We start from the raw sequence: 26790 nt of genomic DNA on the forward strand, positions 1-26790 counted from the left end.
CCCCCCCCGGCTTCTGAAGGTTTGCTGGCCATCCCTGGCGTTCCTTGGTTTGTAGGTGCGTCACCCCAATCGCCGCCTTCACGTTCACATGGGCTTCTCCTGTGTGCGTGACTGTCTCTGTGTCCAGATCTCCCCGTTTTAGAAGGACAGGTCCTGTTGGATTAGGGCTCCCCTTAAGGACCTCATCTTAACCTGGTCATCTGCCAAGACCCCATTTCCAAATAAAGCCACGTTCGCAGGTACTGAGGGTTAGAACCTTCGGGGCAGGGCACAGTGCAATCTGCAACGGTCCCAAGTGTGTGTGTAGACTGCCGATCCCACTTCCCCCCTCGACAGCCAATAAGGGAGAGAGAAGACAGTGTTCAGGATCCTTCCAGATCCCCTCCTCTGCCCACTCTAGAGGCAGCCGCCTTTGTGGGCTCAGAACCCCTAGGGAGCAGGGGGCCCTCCCTAGGCAGATCCGGAGCCGAGCAGAGAACCCTCTGGGTGTTGAGAGGCGCAGAGAGCCGCCAGGGCCTCTGTCTTGCTTCCTGGGCAGACTGCTGCCCGTGGCACCTCTCTTAGGAGGTGGCAGAAAGGCCCGGAGCGCAGGGAAAGCTCCGGACGTCTGGAAAGGCAACTCCAAATACCCAGTTTTACTCGCAACATCTATGTAGGTGGTGGTTAGGTACAGCTGAAATAATGCTATTAAGACATTTCCCAAATTTTGTAATAGACATTTGGAAAGACTTTATATGTTCATGAAAGCACAGTACAAAATTTTCCATATGGTTTGATTTCAAATATACACGCAGACATTTGTGACAGCTTTATTGAGATGTAACTCACATACCATGTAATTCACCCATTTGAACTCAGCAGTTCATTGACTTTTACTACAGTCCCGATCAATTGTAGAGCTTTTCATCACCCCAGAAAGAAACCCACACCCCTTAGCCGTCATCCTCCCAGTCCCCAACTCTAGACAACCACTAATCTACCGTCTCTATAGTTTGCCTACACGCCTACATTTCATTCAGAATTAAAGGGAACTAGAGACAGAAGCATGACTTCCACTGGTGAATGGCAGGATTATGGTATTAATTTTCTCTTTATTTTTTGATATATTTCTAATTGTACAATGAGCATGGACTGCTAAGAATCAGAGGGGAAAAGAAAAAAACATTTTAAAAATAGAGAGCCATCTTATCGTTTTTAAGTAGTCCTTGTGGATTTTTCAGAAAACATGCCTAAATCACAAGCTTATTTTATCGGGGGGTGGGGGGACGTGGCAGAGTTCTCAGCGACTGACTTCAAGTAGGAACTTTCCAGCACAACTTGGTAGAAGTTGGAAATGCATGCATTGCCCTTTTTTGCTCTGTATTGGATTTCCTGAGACCTGCCCTGCTCCCCTTCCCACAGCCTTTGTGTCCCCCTCCCCAGGGTCTTCCCATCCTTAATCAGGTGACCTCTCTCAGCCCTTAACAAATTGTTGGTTGGCTCAGGTGAGAGGCCCTGTAATTACGCCACTTCCTTTTGCCTCTTTAATAACGTTGGAGACAGAGTATAATTCCGTGAGGGGACAGAGGAATATATAATTTAGTGTCCTTTTCCTGAGCCAATGTGAACTCCGTGCATGTGGCATCTTGCACGCTTCAGGGGTAAAAAGTGATCTGTTGTCTCAGCACGCATGTTATGGGAGCAAAATACATACTGAGTCCATCCAGCCGCAGAAGCCTCTTTGGACGTGCGTCCAGCTTGCTTGGGACGCGTCACCTTTCTTGGACGAAGAGACTTTTCACTGGAGGGAAACCAGCTCAGCTGGGTTTGTTTATGAGACACACTGATCCTGGCCACCGTCACAGGAACTCGCCGTTGCCGAAGCTAGAAACCTGGGCACCGTCCTTAACTCACCTGGACCCTCCATGTCGCACATCAGCTCAGCTGGACCTAATCTCTCTGCTTGGCCTCCTTCCCTCAGTCCCCAGCGCCACTGCCCTGCACATTCTCACCAGGGCAGCGGCAACAACCTAGGAATGGTCACCTCCTTCCTGGCCCCTCCTGTCCTCCTTCCACTCTGACTCAGGCCCAGACGGTGAAGGTCATCCTCCCCCACCTGCACCGACTCCCTCACCTGTCCAGTCTCACACCCATGTATCCATGTCCACCCCGCCTCCCCCGAGCAGCCCCACATTCCCTGGGGTTACAGCCCGATCCACAGTTCTTAATCTGGATTCTATGAACAGAACGCACGTGGACACGTGAGTGTCCTAGAGTGTGTAACCCTGTGTGTGTGTGTTTCTAGGAGAGGGTCCTCAGCTTTCATAAAATTCTTTTTTTTTTAATTTATTTTACTTTAATTTTTGGCTGCTTTGGGTCTCCGTTGCTGCACGCGGGCTTTCTCTAGTTGCGGTTTGTGGGGGCCACTGTTTGCTGCGGTGCGAGGGCTTCTCCTTGCAGTGGCTTCTCTTGTTGTGGAGCATGGGCTGTAGGCACGCGGGCTTCAGTAGTTGTGCCACGTGGGCTCAGTAGTTGCGGCACACGGGCTTAGTTCCTCCGCGGCATGTGGGATCTTCCCGAACCAGGGCTCGAACCCGTGTCCACTGCATTGGCAGGCGGATTCTTAACCACTGTGCCACCAGGGAAGCCCCGGCTTTCATAAAATTCTTAAAGAGGACCTAAGGACCCCCAGTTTCAGAACTTTGGTGTTTGAATGTGTTCCTCCCCTTTCGTGTCGCCTCTTCACCAGGTGCGCTGCTCTTGAGGACTCTGCTCAAATGTCACCTGCTTTCTTGCTTGACGTCCCCTTCTCGGTGTCCCCACGGCTCTGCTTACCGAGCACTTTCCCAGCTGGGATTCCACTAGTCATTCACATCACCTGTTCCCCTGCTAGACGCCGAGCCCCTGGGGCTGAGCGCTGTCCCTCTGTGTCCCGCCTCCGGCACAGCGTCTGGCATGTGGTCAGCTCGTAGTCTACACTGGTGGAAGAAGGAAAGAGACCACATTCTCCGTGGAGAGTCTCCACTCTGTCAAGCCATGGGACCGCTCCTGCCTCGCTCCCCCTCACGGGCGGGCCACGTGGGTTGCCTCCCTCTCGCATGTTTGCAGACGTTTAAGAGGTTGAAGGCCCAGCTGTCCGGCATTTACATGGAGCAATCAGACTTGCATTTGATGTGTGATGATTTTTAAATTACCTCTTGACAAATTTTGAGCTCTTTGTTTTTCTTTTCTTTCTCCCATTCCTTTTCAGATTGATGCACTGAGTAAAAGAAGCAAAGAAGCTGAGGCAGCCTTCTTGAATGTCTACAAGAGATTGATTGATGTTCCAGGTAAGCCCAGCGCTTGTAGCCCACCTGTGGGCATTGTGTCTGGTGAGTCAGTGGGCTTCTGGCTGATTCTTCCCAGCCTCCCTAAGGCAACTTCCCCAGGAAACTGGGGAGTTCTGGGAATATGAATTCTCCAAAACCCAGACTTGGGATGAGTATGGAAATCAGATGCGTATTTGCTGAAGTAATAGAGTTGCCTCCAGTGGATGCCTTTGGAACTGCAGAAACTCAGACCTGCGGGGCTACCTTTAGCTTTGGTTTAAAATGCTGCACGTTTCACAGAGAAGGAGAACCCGTGTGTGCGCTATGCAGACGTCCTGGATAGTCACGATTCTGGGCTGACGAATCCCACGTTCAGGAACGGCCCTGATAGGGCACCTGGAATGCCTGGCTCCCCTGCCAGGTCATCCAGGGAATCAGTGGCCTCTGGCCAAGTCTTTCACTTAATATCCAAGAGCAAGTGGTAGCCCATCTAACTACGGTATATGTGGGTTGTTTTTTCTTTTGAAGGAACTAAAGAGTTAAAATTTTAATAATGCTTGCTACGCATTCCGAGAGAGAATGGCTCCCCGTTCCTCATTCTAGAAAAGTGGGGCGGAATATAGAGCGCCCACGGGTCCCATCGACCCTCTGTTCTCGGTGGTCCACTCACCTCATCCGTGGGGAGGTGATGGACACGATCACATGGGTCCCAACTCAGTCCTGAAAAGACTCAGATCTGAAAATCAGCCACTTGAATGTCATCCTCCGCTGACCAAGGAAACCCAGTTACCACCACCCTCCCCTCCCCACCCATTAGAGCTGCGCGTTTGCCCTCATTAGGAATCCTCTGTGCGACACTGATATTACTAGAACTGCTTTAACCAAGCGAAGCAGAAACAAGTCTCCTTGGTTTCTGTATTGGATTCTAATTCAGGTCCACTGAGGGCTTTGCTGTGCCCTCTGGGAGCCGGGGTTAACAGAGGCCACACCAAGCTACGGACAGCAGAAAGTACCTTAGACACTTCGGACAAGGGGGTAGGGAGATCCAGATTCTCCCGCCAGGGCCTTGTTGTGAGGTCTTGGCCACATCCCTTTTCCCTCTCTGAACCTCAGTTTTCTCATCTGTAACACGGACTAAGGTAGGGGAACAGCCTAGTGATGGACAGGATTTGTCTTTGTTCTAACCTTCTGCTGTCTTATGAGCTTACCCTGCTCTTAGTTCCAAATGCTGCACCTTTGATTTTCTGCAGGACTTCGTATCCACCTAGGGGTTTCCTGAATACTCTGGCTGAGGCTCACGTGGAGTCTTCTTCACAATAAATGGACCGTTCAGGGCTCTCTTTCTCAGGCATCGGCAGTTTGGTGGACCCACTTGCATTTTCTTGTGCAAGTGCTAGTTTTGTGTTGGTGACTTAGTTGAAAGGCGCCTGGTTTATTTTGCCTTTGCCCAAGACCCAGAGAGCCTGCAGCTACCGTTTTCTAAATAACCTACACTCTTTTTAAAAGTCTGATTTGTCTCTGGGTTTTCCCTTAGTGAGGTTTCTCCACTGGGAAGCCACTTGAACGACTCGTTGGGTTTCTTCTTCTGCAGTTATTTTCCATCTTGACTTCTTACAGACAAAAACGAGACCACTTTTCTCATCCACACTCGTCTGCCTGAGCGGTCCTTATTCATATACATACATAATCTTTATGGAACTCTGATCATAACATGACTATATCGTTATAGTCTGCTTTTTTCACTTAATGTTATCCCATCAGCATTTTCCTTACGTTGGTGATATTCTTTGTAATTATCATTTTTGGCTGGCAGTTTTAATTTCAGGTGGTGGGGGCGAATAATGTTTGACGTTGTCTGTAATGATGAGTTCATCAGAGTACATTTGCACACCACGTAGATCACTTCTACCCGCCTCCCAGGTATCTCTCTTGCAAACACTGTGGTCTGACACATCTAACAGCTACTTGAAGAACAGGAATGGAGCTCGGAGCCCTCAACCTGTGTTTTGGAGGCCGCTCATCGCTCAGATGAAGTAATCGTGTGGCTGGGGCTTACAGGAAGGGCCTGGTCAATAGCAGTGCATTTACTGACGGTCAGCCACACCGCTGGGGAGACTCGGGGGGCCTTAACTGTCTGTGTGCTCCAGGCTTCAATCCAGCTGAATCCAGAAATGTAGGTGGGGTGTGTCAAGTTCTGGTTTCAAGAAACAGCAACTTATGCTATCTTGGGAAAATAGAGGAAGCTCTTGGAAATAATGGTAAGGGTATTTTGGCCATGTGGCCCAGCTCCAGGAGCCCGGGAGGAGGTGACCAGTCAGCCCTAGCACATCACCACCACCCCTGCCACAGTTTGGGACATTTTATTTACCTGTGTGTTTTCTTGTTCCTTATCTGCTGGTCCTGCTAGAGTGAAAGCTCTCTGAGGACAGTTTTGCTTGATTGCTCTGTGCCTAGCGCCTGGAGTAGGGCCTGGCACAGCACCGCTGTTGACATGTGACGTGAGGCTGTTGACCCAGAGCCACCCAGGGTCCTTGGCAGCGGAGTGCAGCAGGGGTCACGCTGGTGGCTCTTGGAGCTTTGTTTCAGTTCGGTTCTCGCCCCTGAGTGTCAGCCTGTATATCCTCCTGGACGTCCCCGCTGGGCTGATGAGGGGCACCTGAAACAGCCCAGTGTGTCCAGAGGAAACAGTCTCCTTCTCTTGGCGAGCGACACCACCTGCCACCCAGCTGCTCACGCCAGAGCACTGGGTCAACAAGCCCTGGCTGTCCTACCCCCAGAAGGTCCTCGATTCCATCCACTTCTCTCCATCCCAACCTCCACCCTCCACTCTGCGGTTCAGGCCACCTCTCCCGTGTCCACAGTGTGGCGATGCCAGGCTTCCCACCGGCAGGAATGGGTCCTTCTCCTCGCCGTGGGCAGGCCCAGCCCATTCTGAGCTGATCTCTTCCAGCTCCTCCAGATTGACTTGTTGAGACGCTGCTTCTTGACCTCCCAGGTCTGGCCTAGGTGTGCCCTTCACACACACACACACACACACCCCACTCCCCACACCCTGTGTCTGTTTACCTCTGTTATAACTACAGTAAGTCCCCTACATACGAACGAGTTCTGTTCTGAGAGCACATTTATAAGTCCAGTTTGTTCATAAGTCCAGCGAAGTTGGCCTAGGTACCCAACTAACACGATCGGCTATATAGTACTGTACTGTGATCGGTTTATAATACTTTTCACACAAATAATACATAAAAAACAAACACAAAAAATAAAAGAAACCGTTTTTAATCTTACAGTACCTTGAAAAGTACACAAGTACAGTGCAACAGCTGGCACACAGGGGCACGTTCGCATCTTTGAACGTTCGCAACTCGAAGGCTCGTAGGTAGGGGACTCACCGTACTTGCTCCTCAGCCCTTTTCCTTCCTGGCTGGGCGGACACTGGCGCAGGGTGGTCTTGTCCCTGGTTATGTGCCTGGTCTCTACCCCGGCGCCTGTCACGTAGCAGAAACTCGAAAAATATTTGTCGAATGAATGACTAAACTAATGGATCCAATTATTCCTTCAGGATCTTCCTGAGGTTTATCGGTGTCGTACCGTAATTGTTCGCATCGAACCCTATCCTGAGATTGACAACTTGCCGTTGGGGAAGAGCCCTCTGGCACACCTAACCACCTAAGTTACGAGAGAACCGAGTGTATCTTTCCTGGAGGTGGAGCAGTTTACTAGCTCTCTGAACTCTCCCTTCGCCTTGCTGTCACTCTGTAAAGATTTGCCTGCCTGCAGGGACATTTATATGAAGCTTAGCGTTCGGGGTTCATCAGACCAGCGTGTGCGGTTCAGAGGCCTTGGGTTTTGGTGGTCAGTACTGACGTCCAGAATCTGTGTTGGGTTGAGCAGCTGTCCGGCTGGCATCCCAGGCTTTACACACCCAGCCCTGAGCATGGAGCAGGGGGCCCCCCTCCACCCCAGCCCTTTCCTTCCCCCGGTGGTGCGACTCCATTGTTCAAGGCAAAAGAAGCAGTGGGGTCACCCGGCTCCTTCCTCTTCTCATCTTCCACGCCTGAAAATCCCAAGTAGTGTTATTTCTCCTTCCAAAGCCTCCTTCAGATTAAAGATACTGAGTAGACATTGAAAGACCTAGTTGTCCTGATGCATCCTCTGAACAGTTGCCATAGTTAAGACCCCACGTTTACCTCTTTCTCACGTGTCAGCAGATGCTCCTCATTCCCTCGTCAGTTTTGAGGGTATTTTAAGATGCTTTTTATCAGAAATGTCCTGCCGCTGCTTCCCCGCTGCTGTGACCCTCGGCTCTGTGGGGCTACCGTCCAGCACTGGAGACACTGTCCCCCCCCCCCCCCGCTGTGTCTCAGGAACCCTGCTGAGTGCTGGGGGTGGAGCCGGGAGCAGATCCACTGAGAGCTTCCTGTTCTCGTGGGCTCGAGAGTCTGGTGGGAATGTGGGCATCCAAAAGTCTTCATACAGGGACTTCCCTGGCGGTCCAGTGGTTAAGACTTTGTGCTTGCAATGCAGGGGGCACGGGTTCCATCCCTGGTCGGGGAACTAAGATTCCCACAGGCCGCACAGCACAATTTGGCAAAAAACAGCCCTATATTTTCTGCTCTTTAAAATACCAGCCAGGGACTTCCCTGGTGACGCAGTGGTTAAGAATCCGCCTGCCAGTGCAGGGGACACGGGTTCGAGCCCTGGTCCAGGAAGATTCCACATGCTGCGAAGCAGCTAAGCCTGTGCGCCACAACTACTGAGCCCGTGCGCCACAACTACTGAGCCTGCGCTCTAGAGCCTGTGAGCCACAACTACTGAGCCCGTGTGCCACAACTACTGAAGCCCACGCACCTAGAGCCCGTGCTCTGCAACAAGCGAAGCTACTGCAATAAGCCCGCACACCTCAATGAACAGCACCCCCCGCTCGCCGCAACTAGAGAAGGCCCCGCGCGCAGCACAAAGACCCAGTGCAACCAAAAATAAATGATAAATTAACTAATTTAAAAAAAAAAAAAGTCATCCTGACTGCAGTTTGGAAACAGATCGGAAAGGGGTCCAAGGTGATGTGGGGCAGGAGAGATGAGGTCGCCTGGTTTCAGCTGGTGGTGGTGAAGTTGGAGAGGAACAGACGCTTGAGGAAGGCGACTTGGATGACTCTAACCCAGGACCCAGTTAACGCAACAGTACTTCCTCTATCTTTGGTTGCAGTATTGTTTACATCGTTCCATCTGGTTTACAAAATTAAAAGGAAGGCCAATAAAAAGTTTGCCAAATTAGCCTCCTGTCCCTAATTCGATTATCATCCCTCGTTGTTCTAGTTGAAAGTGCTCTTTGCCTTTATTGTCGACATTCACGGCAGTAGGAAAGTAGTTCTACAGTTCGATTCATAAAGTTTTACATCATTAACCCAGATGGCTTCATCTGTGATTCTTATCACAGATTTTATATCGTAATTTATATGATCAACGTAGCGATACCTTACACTTGCAAATATTTACATTTTTTATTTTAATAACCTCTGATAGAGATTTATATGCATTAATTTACTAATGGTGACTCACATGAGGAAAAGCATCGTAGGCGTCTGCTAACAGCGGGACTTGGTTGAGGACCCCTGGGCGAGGCCCCCTGGGATGGGGAGCCCTCTGCGACTGACTCCCTAACCAGGAGACCAGCGTCCTTCTGCACTGGAATCTGTATCTGTGGGTGAGAGCAGAGGTCAGTGGCTGTTAGCCACAGTGACCCCCGGCTGTGCAAGAAACAGTTCAAGGTGTGCTGTTCAGAAATCATACTCACACATTCCCTCGGCCAGCACTTCTGGTGCCAGGCCCGGCACCGTGCACCCAAGATGCAAATGCAGCTGAGACGTGGCCCCTGCCCTCCCTCATGTGGCTCCTACTTGGGGGTGGGTGGGAGACTGTACAGCACCTTTGAGAGAATATCCCATAATTAAACAGGTGAAACAGGCAGCCTTCTTCCCTTACTGTAATGGAAGGAGAAATAAGTGTCTCGAGTCTTAAAGTGTGACCCTCTCAGATAGCTGGGAAAATTCTGGAATGACCTCCTCTTAAAGGCCCTTGCATAACTGGAATTTTACTGTGTTCTGAGCAGAATTACCACGGTATGCATAATCTGCCAGGAATTCACGTCGCGTGGGTGACCTGCTCTTGCTTCTTGATACTTTTCAGATTTTTTACAATGAGCATGTCTTTATCTCTACAGTCGGGGGGTGCGGGGAAGCATAAATTTGTAAAATATTCAACTTGCAATCTCAGTTTCTGAATAGCCTTTAGTGATGGATTCCAGATAGGACCGTAAGCAGTAGTCGGTGGAGTATTTGTCCACACGTAATAATTGGTATAAAACACAACTGTGCCTTTTCAGTCTCAGAAGCATCTTGGCAAAGGTATTTTTGGGGGACGTTCCTAGAAAGGAGACAAGGTTGGTGAGCTGGGCATTGGTGCTGCAGAACTTCTGTTCTCTGGCTGCCGAGTCCATTGGAAGAGGCCCTGCTTGTTCTCATCACCTCCTGGCCTCTCTCTGGGCACCCCCACCCCCAACAGAGAGTCATCTTTCACTCCTCGCTAAGGTGTAGTTTAGGTCCTACAGACACAAACCCTTCAAACACAAAGGCAGTGCCCAGAAGGATTGATTTTAAGATTTAAATCTAAGGGAGCACATGACCAGTGATATAAAATATTCATGGACTCGTGAAACTCCGCTGGTGCTCAGCGTTCCCTGACTGGCTCTGCTCACTTCATTTCCCTCGGATAACTGGCCTGCGATCAGAAGTAGAAGGTGTTAGTTTTCAGAAGCCTTGAAAGAGAACCAGCAGAAGGGAGCCCGTTTTGTAGGCTGCTCCGTTTTCAGCACCCACGCCAAGATGCCCCCGCTCCCGGGTGCTGCTGAGGGGCGGTCGGAAGTTTCAGTCGGGATTTAGGAAAACCTTCTCTGCTGGAGAATATCGCCATCAGCCCTGCATCTGAGGATCCAGAAGTGAAGAGGGACATCATCAGTTCTGAGAGCTGCTCGCTCTTTTGGCCGCACCGCGTGGCATGTGGGCTGTCAGTTCCCCGACCAGGGATCGAACCTGCGCCCCCTGCGCTGGAAGCACAGAGTCTTAACCACTGGACCGCCAGGGAAGTCCCGAGAGCTGCTTTTTAACGTTTCTGCCTAAGACTGAAATAGTGAGCCGGTCCTTTGTGCCTGTCAAGCTGTTTTAAGTGAGGACACGCTCTCAGTTAAAACCAGAAAACACTGTTCTCTCCATTCTTTCTCTTTCTTCCCCGTCTGTCCCCCGATCAAGGCTGTGTAGTAAGCACTCCTGGCAAAAAGGGACAAAATCTTGTGATTAGTTAGAAATATCCCTTGCTTCTCATACCAAGCTTTTCACGGACATGCGTCCTGGCGGCGTTTTTGAAGGCTGTGCCGTGTGGCCGCCCCAGCCTGCTTCCGTGAGGCTGCTCCAGTCCGTGTCTTCTAGTCGCCCGGGTTGGCGGCTGCTGGTGACCAGGCCCCTCCAGAGAGAACTCTTACCTCGGAGCCCCCCTTTGCACGTTTTCAGTTGACCTTTCTGAGACATCTTCATTCACACGTGAGAATCAACCACCAGCACCAAAACGGACAAGAGAGGGGCCAGGGCCGTGGCCATGGGATGAAGCTGTGGGCTGCAGGTGCCCCCCCCCCCCACCGCCCCGTCCCCTCTGCTGGGCTGCAGGACCAGAGCTGGTCCAGAGCAGCCTCGGGGGAGGAGGGGACAAGGGACAGTCACACTCTGACCAGTGCTGGGGTAACTGCAACCCAGATGAGCCGGCAACCTCTCCACCCTCCTTGATCAGCTTGAAAAAAAACCTGGGGCCCAAGGAGCTGATGGTTCGCAGGCTGAGGAAGCAGCTCCACGCGTGTTAAAGGAAGGCCAGCCTGACGAGATGGGCGTGTGAGTCGCCTGCCGCCCCACCTTCAGCGCTCTCCCCCGGCCTCCTGTCCCGGGCCCCCGACCCATCTGGAGAACTCACGGGAGGTGACTCGGTGACTTGGCTTTCGGCGTGGCCCGGCGGGGGGTGTGGGGTGTGGGGCTGGCGTCTTCTCCCTCTGCTGTGACTGTGGTGGTCCTGGCACACGCGCTATCTAGACAGCTTCTCATCAGTTGCTCATCAGCATGCTAATTGCTGTATGACTAATTATGCCCTGAATTCCAGTTGATTTTCTTAATGAGACAGCTGGGTTAATTATGTAATCGTATGATTACATTAGCCTAGAGTGCCCTGGCGGAGGGGAGCGTCTGCCGCGCTCTGATGTCATTGCGGGGATGGCGCTCACGGTGCCGTCCACACTCTGGCCAGTGGCAGGGGCTCTGTGCACACGTGGGCAGGGGTCCAGGGAGGTCAGTCCTTGCGGTCCTCACGACAGAAGCAGCCACCACCGCCTGCCCGCCCTGCACACACACGCCCCGGCACCCCACGGCCCGATGGAATCGGAGCCCCCGCTCCTCAGCCCCGCTGACTTCCGTGCGGTGCAGCAGCGCCTCTTCCTCCTCCCGGGATGTCCTGCCCCGGGACTGTTGGTGTGACGGTGATCCGGGGCATCCTCACCAGTGTCCCAAAGTCCCTGCAGGACCACACTGCATTGGTTTACATAAAGTCAGAACAGCCCAGGCTGGCCCCGCCCTTATTGCCACCATCCCCCTTACAGGTGCTATTTCACACCTTTCCTCCCTGATCTCTGCACACCTCGTATTTCACTGAGAAAATACATGTGCTCGGAGGATGACGTCTCTCTCCGCTGGCCAGCTGTCTCCAACGAGAGTCCACTGGGCCTGCAGAACCCACCTCCCCCCTGGTTGTGCTCCTCCTCAGACCCTCTCTTCCTCTGTAGGACTCTGAGTGTGGGGTACCCTAGACTCCCCCTGGGTGACTCTGATGTCTCTTTTTTTTTTTTGAATTTTATTTAATTTTTTTTTTATACACCAGTTTCTTATTAGTCATCAGTTTTATACACATCAGTGTATACATGTCAATCCCAATTCATCACACCACCACCCCCACCACCCTGCCGCTTCCCCCCCTTGGTGTCCATACGTTTGTTCTCTACATCTGTGTCTCAGTTTCTGCCCTGCAGAACCGTTCATCTGTGCCATTCTTCTAGGTTCCACATATATGCGTTAATATACGATATTTGTTTTTGTTTGTAGATTTTCTCATCATGCCCATTCTAACTGGTGTGAGGTGATACCTCATTGTAGTTTTGATTTGCATTTCTCTAATAATTAGTGATGTTGAGCGGCTTTTCATGTGCTTCTTGGCCATCTGTATGTCTTCTTTGGAGAAATGTCTGTTTAGGTCTTCTGCCCATTTTTCGAATGGGTTGTTTGTTTTTATGCTATTGAGCTGCACGAGCTGTTTATATATTTTGGAGATTAATCCTTTGTCCGTTGATTCGTTTGCAAATATTTTCTCCCATTCTGAGGGTTGTCTTTTGGTCTTGTTTGTAGTTTCCTTTGCTTTGCAAAAGCTTTTAAGTTTCATTAGGTCCCATTTGTTTATTTTTGTTTTTATTTCCATTACTCTAGGAGGTGGATCAAAAAAGATCATGCTGTGATTTATGTCAAAAGAGTGTTCTTCCTATGTTTTCCTCTAAGAGTTTTATAGTATCCGGTCTTACATTTAGGTCTCTAATCCATTTTGAGTTTATTTTTGTGTGTGGTGTTAGGGAGTATTCTAATTTCATTCTTTTACATGTAGATGTCCAGTTTTCCCAGCACCACTTATTGAAAAGACTGTCTTTTCTCCATTGTATATCCTTGCCTCCTTTGTCATAGATTAGTTGACCATAGGTGCGTGGGTTTATCTCTGGGCTTTCTATCTTGTCCCCTTGATCTGTGTTTCTGTTTTTGTGGCCGTACCATATTGTCTTGATTACTGTAGCTTTGTAGTATAGTCTGAAATCAGGGAGGCTGATTCCTCCAGCTCCGTTTTTTTCCCTCAAGACTGCTTTGTCTATTCGGGGTCTTTTGTGTCTCCATACAAATTTTAAGATTTTTTGTTCTAGTTCCGTAAAAAATGCCATTGGTAATTTGATAGTGATTGCATTGAATCTGTAGATTGCTTTGGGTAGTATAGTCATTTTCACAATATTGATTCTTCCAACCCAAGAACATGGTATATCTCTCCATCTGTTGGTATCATCTTTAATTTCTTTCATCAGTGTCTTATAGTTTTCTTCATACAGGTCTTTTGTCTCCCTAGGTAGGTTTATTCCTAGGTATTTTATTCTTTTTATTGCAATGGTAAATGGGAGTGTTTCCTTAATTTCTCTTTCAGATTTTTCATCATTAGTATATAGGAATGCAAGAGATTTCTGTGCATTAATTTTGTATCCTGCAACTTTACCAAATTCATTGATTAGCTCTAGTAGTTTTCTGGTGGCATCTTTAGGATTCTCTATGTATAGTATCATGTCACCTGCAAACAGTGACAGTTTTACTTCTTCTTTTCCAATTTGTATTCCTTTTATTTCTTTTTCTTCTCTGATTACCCTAGCTAGGACTTCCAAAACTATGTTGAATAATAGTGGTGAGAGTGGACATCCTTGTCTCGTTCCTGATCTTAGAGGAAATGCTTTCAGTTTTTCACCATTGAGAATGATGTTTGCTGTGGGTTTGTCCTATATGGCCTTTATTATGTTGAGGTAGGTTCCCTCTGTGCCCACTGTCTGGAGAGTTTTTTTCATAAATGGGTGTTGAATTTTGCAAAAGCTTTTTCTGCATATATTGAGATGATCATATGTTTTTTCTTTTTAACCCTCCATTTGTTAATATGGTGTATCACATTGATTTGCGTATATTGAAGAATCCTTGCATCCCCGGGATAATCCCACTTCATCATGGTGTGTGATTCTTTTAATGTGTTGTTGGATTCTGTTTGCTAGTATTTTGTTAGGATTTTTGCATCTATATTCATCAGTGATATTGGTCTGTAATTTTCTTGTTTTGTAGTATCCTTGTCTGGTTTTGGTATCAGGGTGATGGTGGCCTCATAGAATGAGTTTGGGAGTGTTCCTTCCTCTGTAATTTTTTGGAAGAGTTTAAGAAGGATGGGTGTTAGCTCTTCTCTAAATGTTTGATAGAATTCACCTGTGAAGCCATCTGGTCCTGGGCTTTTGTTTGTTGGAAGATTTTTAATCACAGTTTCAATTTCATTACTTGTGATTTGTCTGTTCATATTTTCTCTTTCTTCCTGGTTCAGTCTTGGAAGGTTATGCCTTTCTAAGAATTTGTCCATTTCTTCCAGGTTGTCCATTTTATTGGCATAGAGTTGCTTGTAGTAGTCTCTTAGGATGCTTTGTATTTCTGCAGTGTCTGTTGTAATTTCTCCCTTTTCATTTCTAATTTTATTGATTTGAGTCCTCTCCCTCTTTTTCTTGATGAGGCTGGCTAATGGTTTATCAATTTTGTTTATCTTCTCAAAGAACCAACTTTTAGTTTTATTGATCTTTGCTATTGTTTTCTTTGTTTCTGTTTCACTTATTTCTGCTCCGATATTTATGATTTCTCTCCTTCTGCTAACTTTGGGTTGTGTTTGTTCTTCTTTCTCTAGTTCCTTTAGGTGTAAGGTTAGATTGTTTATTTGAGATTTTTCTTGTTTCTTGGGGTAGGCTTGTATAGCTATAAACTTCCCTCTTAGAACTGCTTTTGCTGCATCCCATAGGTTTTGGATCATCATGTTTTCATTGTCATTTATCTCCAGGTATTTTTTGATTTCCTCTTTGATTTCTTCAGGGATCTCTTGGTTATTTAGTAACATATTGTTTAGCCTCCATGTGTTTGTGTTTTTTACCTTTTTTCCCCCTGTAGTTCATTTCTAATCTCATAGCGTTGTGGTCAGAAAAGATGCTTGATATGATTGCAATTTTCTTAAATTTACTGAGACTTGATGTGTGACCCAAGATGTGATCTATCCTGGATAATGTTCCACGCACACTTGAGAAGAAAATGTAATGTGCTGTTTTTGGATGGAATGTCCTATAAATGTCAATTAAATCTATCTGGTCTATTGTGTCATTTAAAGCTTCTGTTTCCTTATTTATTTTCATTTGTGATGATCTGTCCATTGGTGTAAGTGAGGTGTTAAAAGTCCCCCACTATTATTGTGTTACTGTTGATTTCCTCTTTCATAGCTCTTAGCAGTTGCCTTATGTATTGAGGTGCTCCTGTATTGGGTGCATGTATATTTATAATTGTTATCTCTTCTTCTTGGATTGATCCCTTGATCATTATGTAGTGTCCTTCCTTGTCTCTTGTAACATTATTTTAAAGTCTATTTTATCTGATATGAGTATTGCTACTCCAGCTTTCTTTTGATTTCCATTTGCATTGAATATCTTTTTCCATCCCCTCACTTGCAGTCTGTATGTGTCCCTAGGTCTGAGGTGGGTCTCTTGTAGACAGATATATGTGGGTCTTGTTTTTGTATCCGTTCATGAAGCCTGTGTCTTTTGGTTGGAGCATTTAATCCATTCACGTTTAAGGTAATTATTGATGTGTATGTTCCTATGACCATTTTCTTAATTGTTTTGGATTTGTTTTTGTAGGTCCTTTTCTTCTCTTGCTTTCCCACTTAGAGAAGTCCCTTTAGCATTTGTTGTAGAGCTGGTTTAGTGGTGCTGAATTCTCTTAGCTTTTGCTTGTCTGTAAAGCTTTTGATTTCTCCATTGAATCTGAATGAGATCCTTGCCGGGTAGAGTAGTCTTGGTTGTAGGTTCTTCCCTTTCATCACTTTAAGTATATCATGCCACTCCCTTCTGGCCTGTAGAGTTTCTGCTGAGAAATCAGCTGTTAACCTTATGGGAGTTCCCTTGTATGTTATTTGTTGTTTTTCCCTTGCTGCTTTCAGTAATTTTTCTTTGTCTTTAATTTTTGCCAATTTGATTGCTATGTGTCTCGGCCTGTTTCTCCTTGGGTTTATCCTGTTTGGGACTCTCTGCACTTCCTGGACTTGGGTGGCTATTTCCTTTCCCATGTTAGGGAAGTTTTCGACTATAATCTCTTCAGATATTTTCTCGGGTCCTTTCTCTCTCTCTTCTCCTTCTGGGACCCCCTATAATGCGAATGATCTTGCGTTTAATGTTGTCCCAGAGGTCTCTGAGGCTGTCTTCATTTCTTTTCTTTCTTTTTTCTTTATTCTGTTCCACAGCAGTGAATTCCACCATTCTGTCTTCCAGGTCACTTATCCGTTCTTCTGCCTCAGTTGTTCTGCTATTGATTCCTTCTAGTGTATTTTTCATTCCAGTTATTTTATTGTTCATCTCTGTTTGTTTGTTCTTTAATTCTTCTAGGTTTTTGTTAAACATTTCTTGCGTCTTCTCGATCTTTGCCTCCATTCTTTTTCTGAGGTCCCAGATCATCTTCACTATTATTATTCTGAATTCTTTTTCTGGAAGGTTGCCTATCTCCACTTCATTTAGTTGTTTTTCTGGGGTTTTATCTTGTTCCTTCATCTGGTACATAGCCCTCTGCCTTTTCATGTTGTCTGTCTTTCTGTGCATGTGGTTTTTGTTCCACAGGCTGCAGGATTGTAGTTCTTCTTGCTTCTCCTGATGTCTGTTAGACTCTCAAACTCCACATGAGCACAAGAGAGCAGCTGATCCCCCCCAGCCTCCCCTACCCCCGACCCCAGAAAGTAAATGGCATCACCATTCATGCAGTTGCTTTGGCCACAAAGGCAGGAGTCAGCTTGCTTTCCTTTCCCTCCCTCACACTTTAGAGCTGATCTGTCAGTAAGTCCTGCTGACCTCGCCTCCAGAAGGCACCCCGAATTTGACCACTCACCCTGTCAGCCGCCCCTAGTGCAAGCCTCCGTTAGCTCTCACCACTTGAATCCACTTCCTCCGCCCATCCTTTGCACACAGCCCACGGGTCTGAGTGGTCTTTGAGCTACTTTTGTTCGTGTCCCCCAACTGTAAAAAATTTCAAATGTGTACCCCCCATATATACTACTTATTTATTTAAATGATGTACATGTGTAACTGTAGTAGTGTGAAATACATTGCAAATCATATACTAAAAACAGAATTAAAAGGACATGATGAAGAGTAAAAAAGGACTTAAAATTTACATTTTATTAGCAGTGCAGAAAACATTTTGCTCTCACTAGAAAAAAAATTTTTAAATCCACCTCATTGAGGCATAACGTATATACAATAAAACACACCTGTTTTGTGTACAATTTGATACAGTGGCCAACCACACAATCAAGATATAGAACATTCATAACCTCTCGAAAGTTCCCTTATGATCCCAGATGCCGGCAACCGCTGATCTGCTTTCTGTTGATCTAGCTTAGGTTCATTGTTTCTGGAGTTTCACATAAATGGGGTCCTTGGGGAGGTTCTCTGATGCGTCTGGCATCCTTGACTCAGCGTGGCGTGTTGGGGATTATTCACCCACGTTCACTGGGGAGTGGTATTCCACTGTGTGGATGTATAACGATTTGCCTACCCATCCACCTCTTCATGGACGTTTGGATTGTTTCCAGTTGGTGGCTATCGTGAATAAACCTGCTATAAGCGTTCATAGACAGTTGTATATGGACATTTGTTTTCATTTCTTTTAGGTAAATACTTAGGACTAGAATTCCCGAGGCGTGGGGCAGGTGCATGTTTAGCTTGATAAGAAACCGCAAACGGTTTTTCCAAGCAGTTGTGTCGTTTTACCCCCACCCCCACCCCCAATATGCGCGGGAGTTCCAGTTGCTCTGTGTCTTCTTGTCAGTGTTTTAGATTTTAGACATTCTAGTGAGTGTAGAACGTATTTCGCTGTGACTTTAATTTGCATTTTTCTTGATGACTAATGATGGTGAATTTTTATTCATGTGCTTTTGGTCCTTCATAGATCTTCACTCGTAAGGTGTCTGTTTAAATCTTCTGCCCGTTTTTCTTATGGGGTGTTTGGCTTACTATTGAACTGTAGCTTTGCTGTAGTCTAGATACAAGTCCTTTGTCAAATACATGCACTGCAAATATTTTCTCCCATTTTCTTGTCTTTTGAAGAGCAGAAGTTTTCATTTTAATAAAGTCCAGTTTATTAATTTTTCCTTCTATTGGTTCTTGCTTTTTATGTTCTAAGAAATCATTGCCTAGTCCAAAGTCATAAATTCTTTTCTCCTTCGTGTGTGGGTTTTGTGTGTGTGTGTGTGTGTGTGTGAAGTTACATAGTTTTATCCTTTACCTTTAGGCCTATGATACATTTTGGGTTAATTTTTATGTATGATATGAGATAAGGGTTGAGTTTCCTTGAAAATTAATGGATGGTATATGTTTGAGTCTTTTTTTCTGGACCATCTATTTATTTCACTGATCTGTATGTGTATCCTTATGTTAATATCGTACTATCTTGATTCTTGTAGCTTTATAATCAGTCTTGAAATCAGGTAATACAAGTCCTTTTTCTTTGGTCTTCTTTTTCAAAATCATTTTGGCTAATTGAGTTTCTATGTAAATCTTAAGACTCGTCTCATCAGTTTTTACGAACAAGCCTGCCAGGATTTTGATCTGGATTCCACTTTATCTATAGATCAATTTGCGGAAAATTGACAACACTATTGAGTCTTCCAGTCCAAGCATTGTATATTTCTTTATGTCTTTAATTTCCCTCAGCAGTATTTTGTAGTTTTCAATATACAGGCCTGGCCCATAGTATTCAGTTTATCCCTAAATAGGTCATGTTTTTGGATGCTGTAGTAAGTGGTATTTTTTTTGGTAATTTTTTTCCAATTCTTTGATGCTTTTGTATAGAAGTGTGATGATTTTTTTTTTTTTTTTTTTGTGGTACGCGGGCCTCTCACTGTTGTGGCCTCTCCCGTTGCGGAGCACAGGTTCCGGACGCACAGGCTCAGCGGCCATGGCTCATGGGCCCAGCCGCCCCACGGCACGTGGGATCCTCCCGGACCGGGGCACGAACCCGCATCCCCTGCATCGGCAGGCAAACTCTCAACCACTGCGCCACCAGGGAAGCCCATGATGAATTTTTATATAGTAATATTATATTTGTGACCTTTTAAAACTTACTTCTTAGTTCTGGAAGTTTTTTTGGAGATTCCCTAGACCGTTCTATCTTGAATGTCCCTTGTGCCCTTGAAGAGATTATGCACTTTACAATTGTTGGATGGAATGTTCTGTAAATTTCAGGTCAACTTGGTTGATAGTGTTACTCAAGCTTTTTATGTCCATATTGATTTCCAATCTGTAATATCATGTATTTCTTTTTCCTTTTCTTTTTCTTTTTTTTCTACGCTGGCCAGGACCTCCAGTACAATGTTGAATAGAAGTAGAAAAAGCAAACATCCTTGTGTTGGTCCCAACCTTAGGGAAATCATTCGCTCTTTCAACATTGAATAAGATGTTAGCTGTAGTGGGTTTTTGTAGACACCCTTAAAAGTTTGAGAAAAGTCCCTTTTAGTCCTAGTTTGCTGAGAGTTTTTGTCACAAATGGGTATTGAATTTTGTCAGATTTTTTTCTGCCTCAATTGAGCTAATCATATGATTTTTCTCTTTTATTCTTTTAATATGGTGAACTAGTTTACTTTTCTAGTGTTAAACCAACTTTGCCTTCCTAGGATAAGGCTTACTTGGTTATGATGTATTTTTAGAATTTGCTGGATTTAATTTCCTGATATTTTACTAAGGATTTCTGTATTTAAGTTCATTAGGAATATAGCACTGTAGTTTTTTGCCTGTTTTTTTTTTTTCCTTTTAATGTTTTTATGAGTTTTGGTATCAAGGTAGTAGTGCTGGTCTTATCAAATGAGTCAAGTGCTGAAAGAGTTTATGTAAGATTGCCATTACTTCTTCCTAAAACATCTCTAGTTCACCAGTGAAGCCATCCAGGCCTGGGATTTTCTTTGTTGCAAGGTGTTTGTTTGTTTGTTCTTCCATCGCTTCCACACCCCCTCTCCCCATTGTGAACCACAACTCTGTTCTCTGTGTCTCTGAGTCTCTTTCTGTTTTGTAATAACTTCATTTGTGTTATATTTTAGATTCCACACATAAGTGATATCATACGGTATTTGTCTCTCTCTTTCTGACTTCATTTAGTGTGATAATCTCTAGGTCCATTCATGTTGCTGCAAATGGCATTATTTCATTCTTTTGTATGGCTAAGTAGTATTCCATTGTATATAGGTACCACATCTTCTTTATCTATTCCTCTGTTGAGGGACATTTAGGTTGTTACCATGTCTTGGCTATTGTGAATAGTGCTGCTATGAACATAGGGGTACATGTATCTTTTTGACTTCTAGCAAGGATTTTAATTATAAATTTTACTTCTTTAACAGATAGAGGTCTATTAAGATGTTTTATTTCTTCTTGAGTCAGTTTCGGTAATTTTTCAAGGAATGATCCACTTCATGTAAATTTATTAGCATAATGTTGTTGATGATATTTCATTACCTTTTAAATATCTGGGCTTCCCTGGTGGCGCAGTGGTTGAGAATCTTCCTGCTGATGCAGGGGACACAGGTTCGAGCCCTGGTCTGGGAAGATCCCACATGCCATGGAGCAACTAGGCCCGTGAGCCACAACTACTGAGCCTGCGCGTCTGGAGCCTGTGCTCCGCAACAAGAGAGGCTGTAACAGTGAGAGGCCCGCGCACCACGATGAAGAGTAGCCCCCGCTTGCCGCAACTGGAGAAAGCCCTCGCATAGAAACGAAGACCCAACACAGACAAAAAGTAAATTAATTAATTAAATATCTGTAGGATGGGTAGTCATGTCCCTTTTTTCATTCCTGATCTTGGAATTTGTGCATTCTTTTTTTCTTTCTTTCTTTCTTTTTTTTTTCTTTTCTTTTCTTCATCAGTCTGGCTAGAGCTTTCTGGAGTTTCTTAAAGTGGAGGCTTAGGTCACTGATTTATTTCACTGTGGCCAGGGAATGTGCTTGGTATGATTTCTGTTCTTTTAAGTCTATTGAGACTTGTTTTATGGTCCAGTATATTTCTGTCTTGGTGAGTGTCCCACGTGCACTTGAAGGGAATGTGTTTTTCTGTAGTTTGCTGAGTGGAGTGTTCTATAAATGTCAATTAGGTCAAGTTGGTCAACGGTGTTGTTCAAGTCTTTTGTATCCATTACTGATTTTATATTTAGTTGTACTATTAATTAGCAAGCACAGCAGTTTGAAATCTTTATTATTGTGGATTTTTCTTTTTCTTGTTTCACTTATATTAGTTTTTAATTCGTGGTTTTGAAGCTTTGTTTTGTAGTACATTTACTTTTAGGATTGTTCTATCTCCTCAGTGATTTGATGCTTTCAAGTTGATGCGCTGGTTTTATTTTATTTTTGTTAATATCCCTTGTACTAAAGTTTGCTTTGTTTCATTTGATATAGGCACTGCAGCTTTCTTTTTTTTTATTAGTGTTTTCATGTTATATCATTTTCTATCCTTTTACTATTAACCTATCTTTTTGTTTTATTTAAGCTGTATTTCTTGTAAACAGCTCGGTCGTGTTTTTTTTTAATCCAGTCTGACAATCTGCCTTTTAAGTGGAATGTTAGATATTTTATGTTTCATGTAATTATGGATAAAGAGAGGCGTAAGTCTACCATCTTACTATTCGCTTTCTTCTTGTCTTACCTGTTTTTTCGTTGTGTCTTTCTTGCTTTATGTTGATTATTTTTTGTGATCTTATTTTATCTCCTCAATTGTCTTATTAGCTATAGCTCTCTGTTTTATTTTCTTAGTGGTTACTTTAAGGTTTACATTAAGTGTCTTTAATTTATCACACTATACTTTCAAATAACATTATACCACTTCACATACAATGTAAGAATCTTACAGTACACTTTCAGTCTCTCCTTCCTGTGCTTTGTGTATTGTTATTTATTTTACTTCTCCATATGTTATAGCCCTACAATACATTGTACTATTTTTGCTTTTAGATGGTCAATTATCTTTTAAAGAAATTAAAAATGAGAAAAGTAGTACTTTATTTTTACCCATATATTTACCATTTCCAGTGTTGTTTATTACTTTGTGTAGATGCAGGTTTCTGTCTGCAATCACTTTCTTTTGGTATGTAGCATTTCCTTTAACATATCTTATAGTGTAGGTTCACTGGCAATGAATTCTGCCAGCTCTTGTTCATTTGAAACACACAAACAAAATATCTATCTCACCTTCATTTTTTTAATTAATTTTTTTAAAATTTATTTATTTATTTAATTTTTGGCTGCGTTGGGTCTTCGTTGCTGCAAGTGGGCTTTCTCTAGTTGCGGTGAGCGGGGGCTACTCTTCGTTGCGGTGTGTGGGCTTCTCATTGCAGTGGCTTCTCTTGTTGCAGAGCACGGGCCCTAGGCACACGGCTTTCAGTAGTTGTGGCTCATGGGCTCTAGAGCGCAGGCTCAGTAGTTGTGACGCACGGGCTTAGTTGCTCCGCAGCATGTGGGGTCTTCCAGGACCAGGGCTCAAACCCGTGTCCCCTGCATTGGCAGGCAGATTCTTAACCACTGCACCACCAGGGAAGCCCTCACCCTCATTTTTGAAAGATATTTTTTGTTGGGTATAAAACTATATATTGGCAGTTTTTGTTTCAGCTTTTCTCTCTCTGGACTGACTGACATCATTTCTGACAGGAGGTCTTCATCACCCTTATCTTTCTTCCCCTAAGAGTCTTCTTTTCTCTGGCTTTTTTTTTTTTTTTTTTTTGGCTGCATTGGGTCTTCACTGCCGCGTGCAGGCTTTCTCTAGTTGTGGCGAGCAGGGGCTACTCTTTGTTGCGGTGTGTGGGCTTCTCATTGTGGTGGCTTCTCTTGTTGCAGAGCATGGGCTCTAGGAGTGCAGGCTTCAGTAGTTGCAGCATGCGGGCTCAGTAGTTGTGGCATGCGGGCCCTAGAGCATGTGGGCTGAGTAGTTGTGGTGCACGGGCCCTAGAAGCACGCAGGCTCAGTAGTTGAGGCGCGTGGGCTCTAGGGCATGCGGGCTTCAGTAGTTGTGGCACATGGGCTCAGTAGTTGTGGTTCGCAGCCTCTAGAGCGCAGGCTCGGTAGTTGTGGCACACGGGCTTAGTTGTTCCACAACATGTGGGATCTTCCTGGACCAGGGCTCAAACCTGTGTCCCCTGCCTTGGCAGACGGATTCTTAACCATTGCACCACCAGTGAAGTCCCTTTTTTCTGGCTTTTAAGATTTTCTTTTTATCCCTCTTTTCAACAATTTGATTGTGTTTATTGGTGTTCTTTGCATTTATTCTGCTTGGATTTTGTTGAGTTTCTTGGATTTGGGGGTTTATAGCTTTCACCAAATTTGGAAATTTTGCCACTTCTTTACAATACATCCCTTGCCCCTTTCTGGGACATGTATGTTAGATTGCTTGATACTGTTTTACAGGCTGCTGAGGTTTAAGTAACTTTTTTTTTTTCAGTCTCTTCTCTGTGCTTCTATTTCGGCAGTTTCTGTGACTATGTCTTTGAGTTAGTTCTCTGATCTTCTCGATTTTGCAGTGTCTAATGTGCTTTTAAGCCAATCTAGGGAATTTTTTTCATTTCAGATACTGTATTTTAAGCTCTAGAATTCCATCTGGGTCTTTATAGCTTCTGTTTCTCTCCTTATTGTGTTCATGTTTTTCTTTAAATCCTTGAGCATGCTTATAATTGTTTTAGTCTTTGTCAGCTACTCCCATTATGTCTTGTAATTTCTGGTTCTGTGTTTATTAAATGATGCTTTTTTCCCTTATTCTCCTGATTCTTTGCATGTCTAGTAATTTTTGATTGGATGTTGGACATTGTAGTTAACTGGATTTTGTTGTCTTTCTTAAGAGCGTTGAAGTATTTGGGGCAGGCAGTTAAATTACTTGCAGATCAACTCAATTATTCTGAGACATGTTTTTAAGCTTTTGGGGACAGGTCCAGACTAGCCTTTACTTTAGGATTAGCTTAGCCCTCCACTCTGGTGTGGCCCTCTGATGTCTTCTACTGAATGTCCTGCCTGTTCAACAAGCCTCTCTTCTCCGGCTGGTTGCAACTTGAAAGCCTCCCAACACTGCGAACTCTAGGAGTTGTTTACTTAGACCTTCCTTGTAGTTCTTTGCACAGCCTTGTGGAGTTTCACCCTGCGTGTATGTATGTACCTTATCTTTTAGCAACAGATTTTATATGACTCCTCTGCAGATTTCTCTAGCTCTTTCTCTGCATATCTCCCTCCTTTCCAGGGCTCTGCCCTATAAATTCCAGGTAACTAAATCTCCTGATCTTTTGATCTCTATCTTCTCAATCCAAGAAGACCATCATCCTCTGCTTGAGTTCCCCCTTCCCTGTGCTGCAGTCCAGAAAGTGTTTCCTGGCAGAAAGTCAGGGTGATCATAGGGCTCACCTTACTTGTTTCCCTCTTTCGGGGATCACCATTCCTGCTCTGCTGGTTGTACAACATCTGTAAATGGCTCTTTGTTTCGTTTAGATTGCCTAGTATTCTAGTTGTTTATGGCCAGAGGGCAGCTCCAGTGCCAGTTAATCTGTCATGGCCAGGAGTAGAAATCTCCCAAGTTTTGTTAACGTTGTTCTTGATTTTAATGGCTGTCATAAATGGCTGGAAAAGATAACTCACAAAGATACATAGATCCAAACCAAAGCGGTGCGTTATTAGCTAACTTTACAAAAATATGATTCATATTTTTGAAACCTGTATACCAGTTATAAGAAAGTATTAGTTGAAATTCAGCTAGTAAATTTGTATTTATCATGGTATATCAATTTTTCTTGCTAACTAGTCAGAAGATACTGTATTTTTTATATATTAACAAATGGGTTTGAAACTCCTTTTGGCAAATATTTCATCAGGTTTGAGTCGGTTGATAATAGGTAACATCTGTTGGGTGTTAACTCCATGCCTGGTGGTATATCACATATTATCATAGTTAATCCTTACAACAACCTAATGATATTGGCACAATTATTATGCCCAATTTATAGATGAAGAAAGTAAGATACAGAGATATTAAGTAGGTTGTCAAAGGTTGCACAACCCGTAAGTGGCAGAGCTGGGATTCAATCGCAGGTAGTCTGGCCCACACTCTAAACAATGACCCTCCACTCCCTCTTGTCTGATATGAGGCATTGAGACATTTTTGTAGACAATGTTATCTTTGCCCATAAGTTTATATGATGATGGGAACATTTCCAAATATCCACTTTTAGAGTGCTGTCACTGTAGATGAGTTTCATTCAAGTAGTTTTTTTTTCCCACTAAGTATTAAAACATCACATTTACTTCAAAGACATAGATTATGTGTTTATATTTTTTAAATGTCTGCCAGGCAGCATATTACTGATAGCCATCTGTCATCACAGAACAGGGCAGCTAATTTAGAACACTTAGCTTTTTAAAAGAAAAATTGTATAACTCATCTTTAAGCTTAAAACTCTTAAATACTTTGCAACTAGAAAACCAACAAACATTTTCATGGTTCAGAGTACTGCAGTTTTCTTCTCACGCCACAGTGGCTCATTTTGCAAGAGTCCTATTATCTGGTGGCTTTTCCCATCAGGAGTAGAATTGAATCCAAACTCCATCCCTTAGCTCACTGTAGACACTGTATTTTCATGAGACTGACCTGCTACCTACTGTGCAACAGGACGCCTCCGACATTGTATTTTCAGCTCTAGAATTCAGTTCGATTCTTCTTTATATCATCTCTTTCTCTCCTTAATTGTGTTCATATTTTTCTTTAAATCCTTGAGCACAGGCCTCCCACTCTGACCACTTGTCCTTGGCCGCTTTCCCTTCCCTTCATCATACCTCACTGGCTTCTCTCTATGCCTTGTATGTGCCCATCCTGGCACCCAGCTGTGGACCTTTGCACTGCCATTCCCTCTGCCAAGAGTCTTCATGTTCTCTCCTCTTCGACATCCAGATCTCAATCCCAGGGTCACCTCCTCAGAGGCCCTCCCTGTCCTTCTGTCTCCAGGACCCATTCCCCATTCTCCACACCCTGTCTCCTCTCTTCTTCATGCTTGGCAGTACTGAGAGCATTCTGATTTGTTTGGTTTTACTGTTCGTCTGTCTCCCTCACTTCAGTGGAATGTCAAGTCTCTGAGAACAAGGATTTTCTCTTGTTCGCCACCGTGTCCCCCCAGCACCTAGAACGGTCCTGACGTCATAGAATGTGTACGTGGGCAGCGGCAGTTGGACTGAAGTATTTTTGTGGCTGTGCCTGACCCTTCCCTGCTTCTTGCTCCCCTGCATGCTGTTTCTTCCACAGGGATCGACTGCCCCACAGTCTCTACGGGTCTAAACACTGACTCTTCTTTTTAGAAAAAAAAAAAATCTCCTTTTCCCGGTTTCTCTATGTGGGAATGGTCTTCCATGTGGCCCTTCTTGCTTTATCTTAGTTATTTGTGAACACGGTTTATCTCTGTGAAGTTGGGCCCAGCCGACTCTGCTGAATGTCCATCCCAGTGAATCAGTGCCTTGCGCAGGGCAGACAGATGCTTAGGACCTACTTGTTACATTGGTACTCGAA

General features: G+C 44.7%; 1 protein-coding gene across 11 annotated transcripts in view; it reads left to right on the forward strand.

The window, feature by feature from the left end:
* CUX1 (cut like homeobox 1) overlaps positions 1 to 26790 on the forward strand; it is a 372932-nt gene that overhangs the window by 197843 nt on the left and 148299 nt on the right. For all 11 annotated transcript variants that reach the window (XM_027126061.1, XM_027126065.1, XM_027126068.1 and 8 more), the window contains one exon: positions 3230 to 3308. In XM_027126061.1, the coding sequence (XP_026981862.1) occupies positions 3230 to 3308 (79 nt within the window). The remainder of the gene's footprint in view (positions 1 to 3229; positions 3309 to 26790) is intronic.

The sequence above is a fragment of the Aethalodelphis obliquidens genome, unplaced genomic scaffold, assembly GCF_003676395.1.
Source record: "Aethalodelphis obliquidens isolate GAN/ISIS:26980383/991018 unplaced genomic scaffold, ASM367639v1 scaffold30, whole genome shotgun sequence".
In the NCBI taxonomy this organism is placed as follows: domain Eukaryota; kingdom Metazoa; phylum Chordata; class Mammalia; order Artiodactyla; family Delphinidae; genus Aethalodelphis; species Aethalodelphis obliquidens.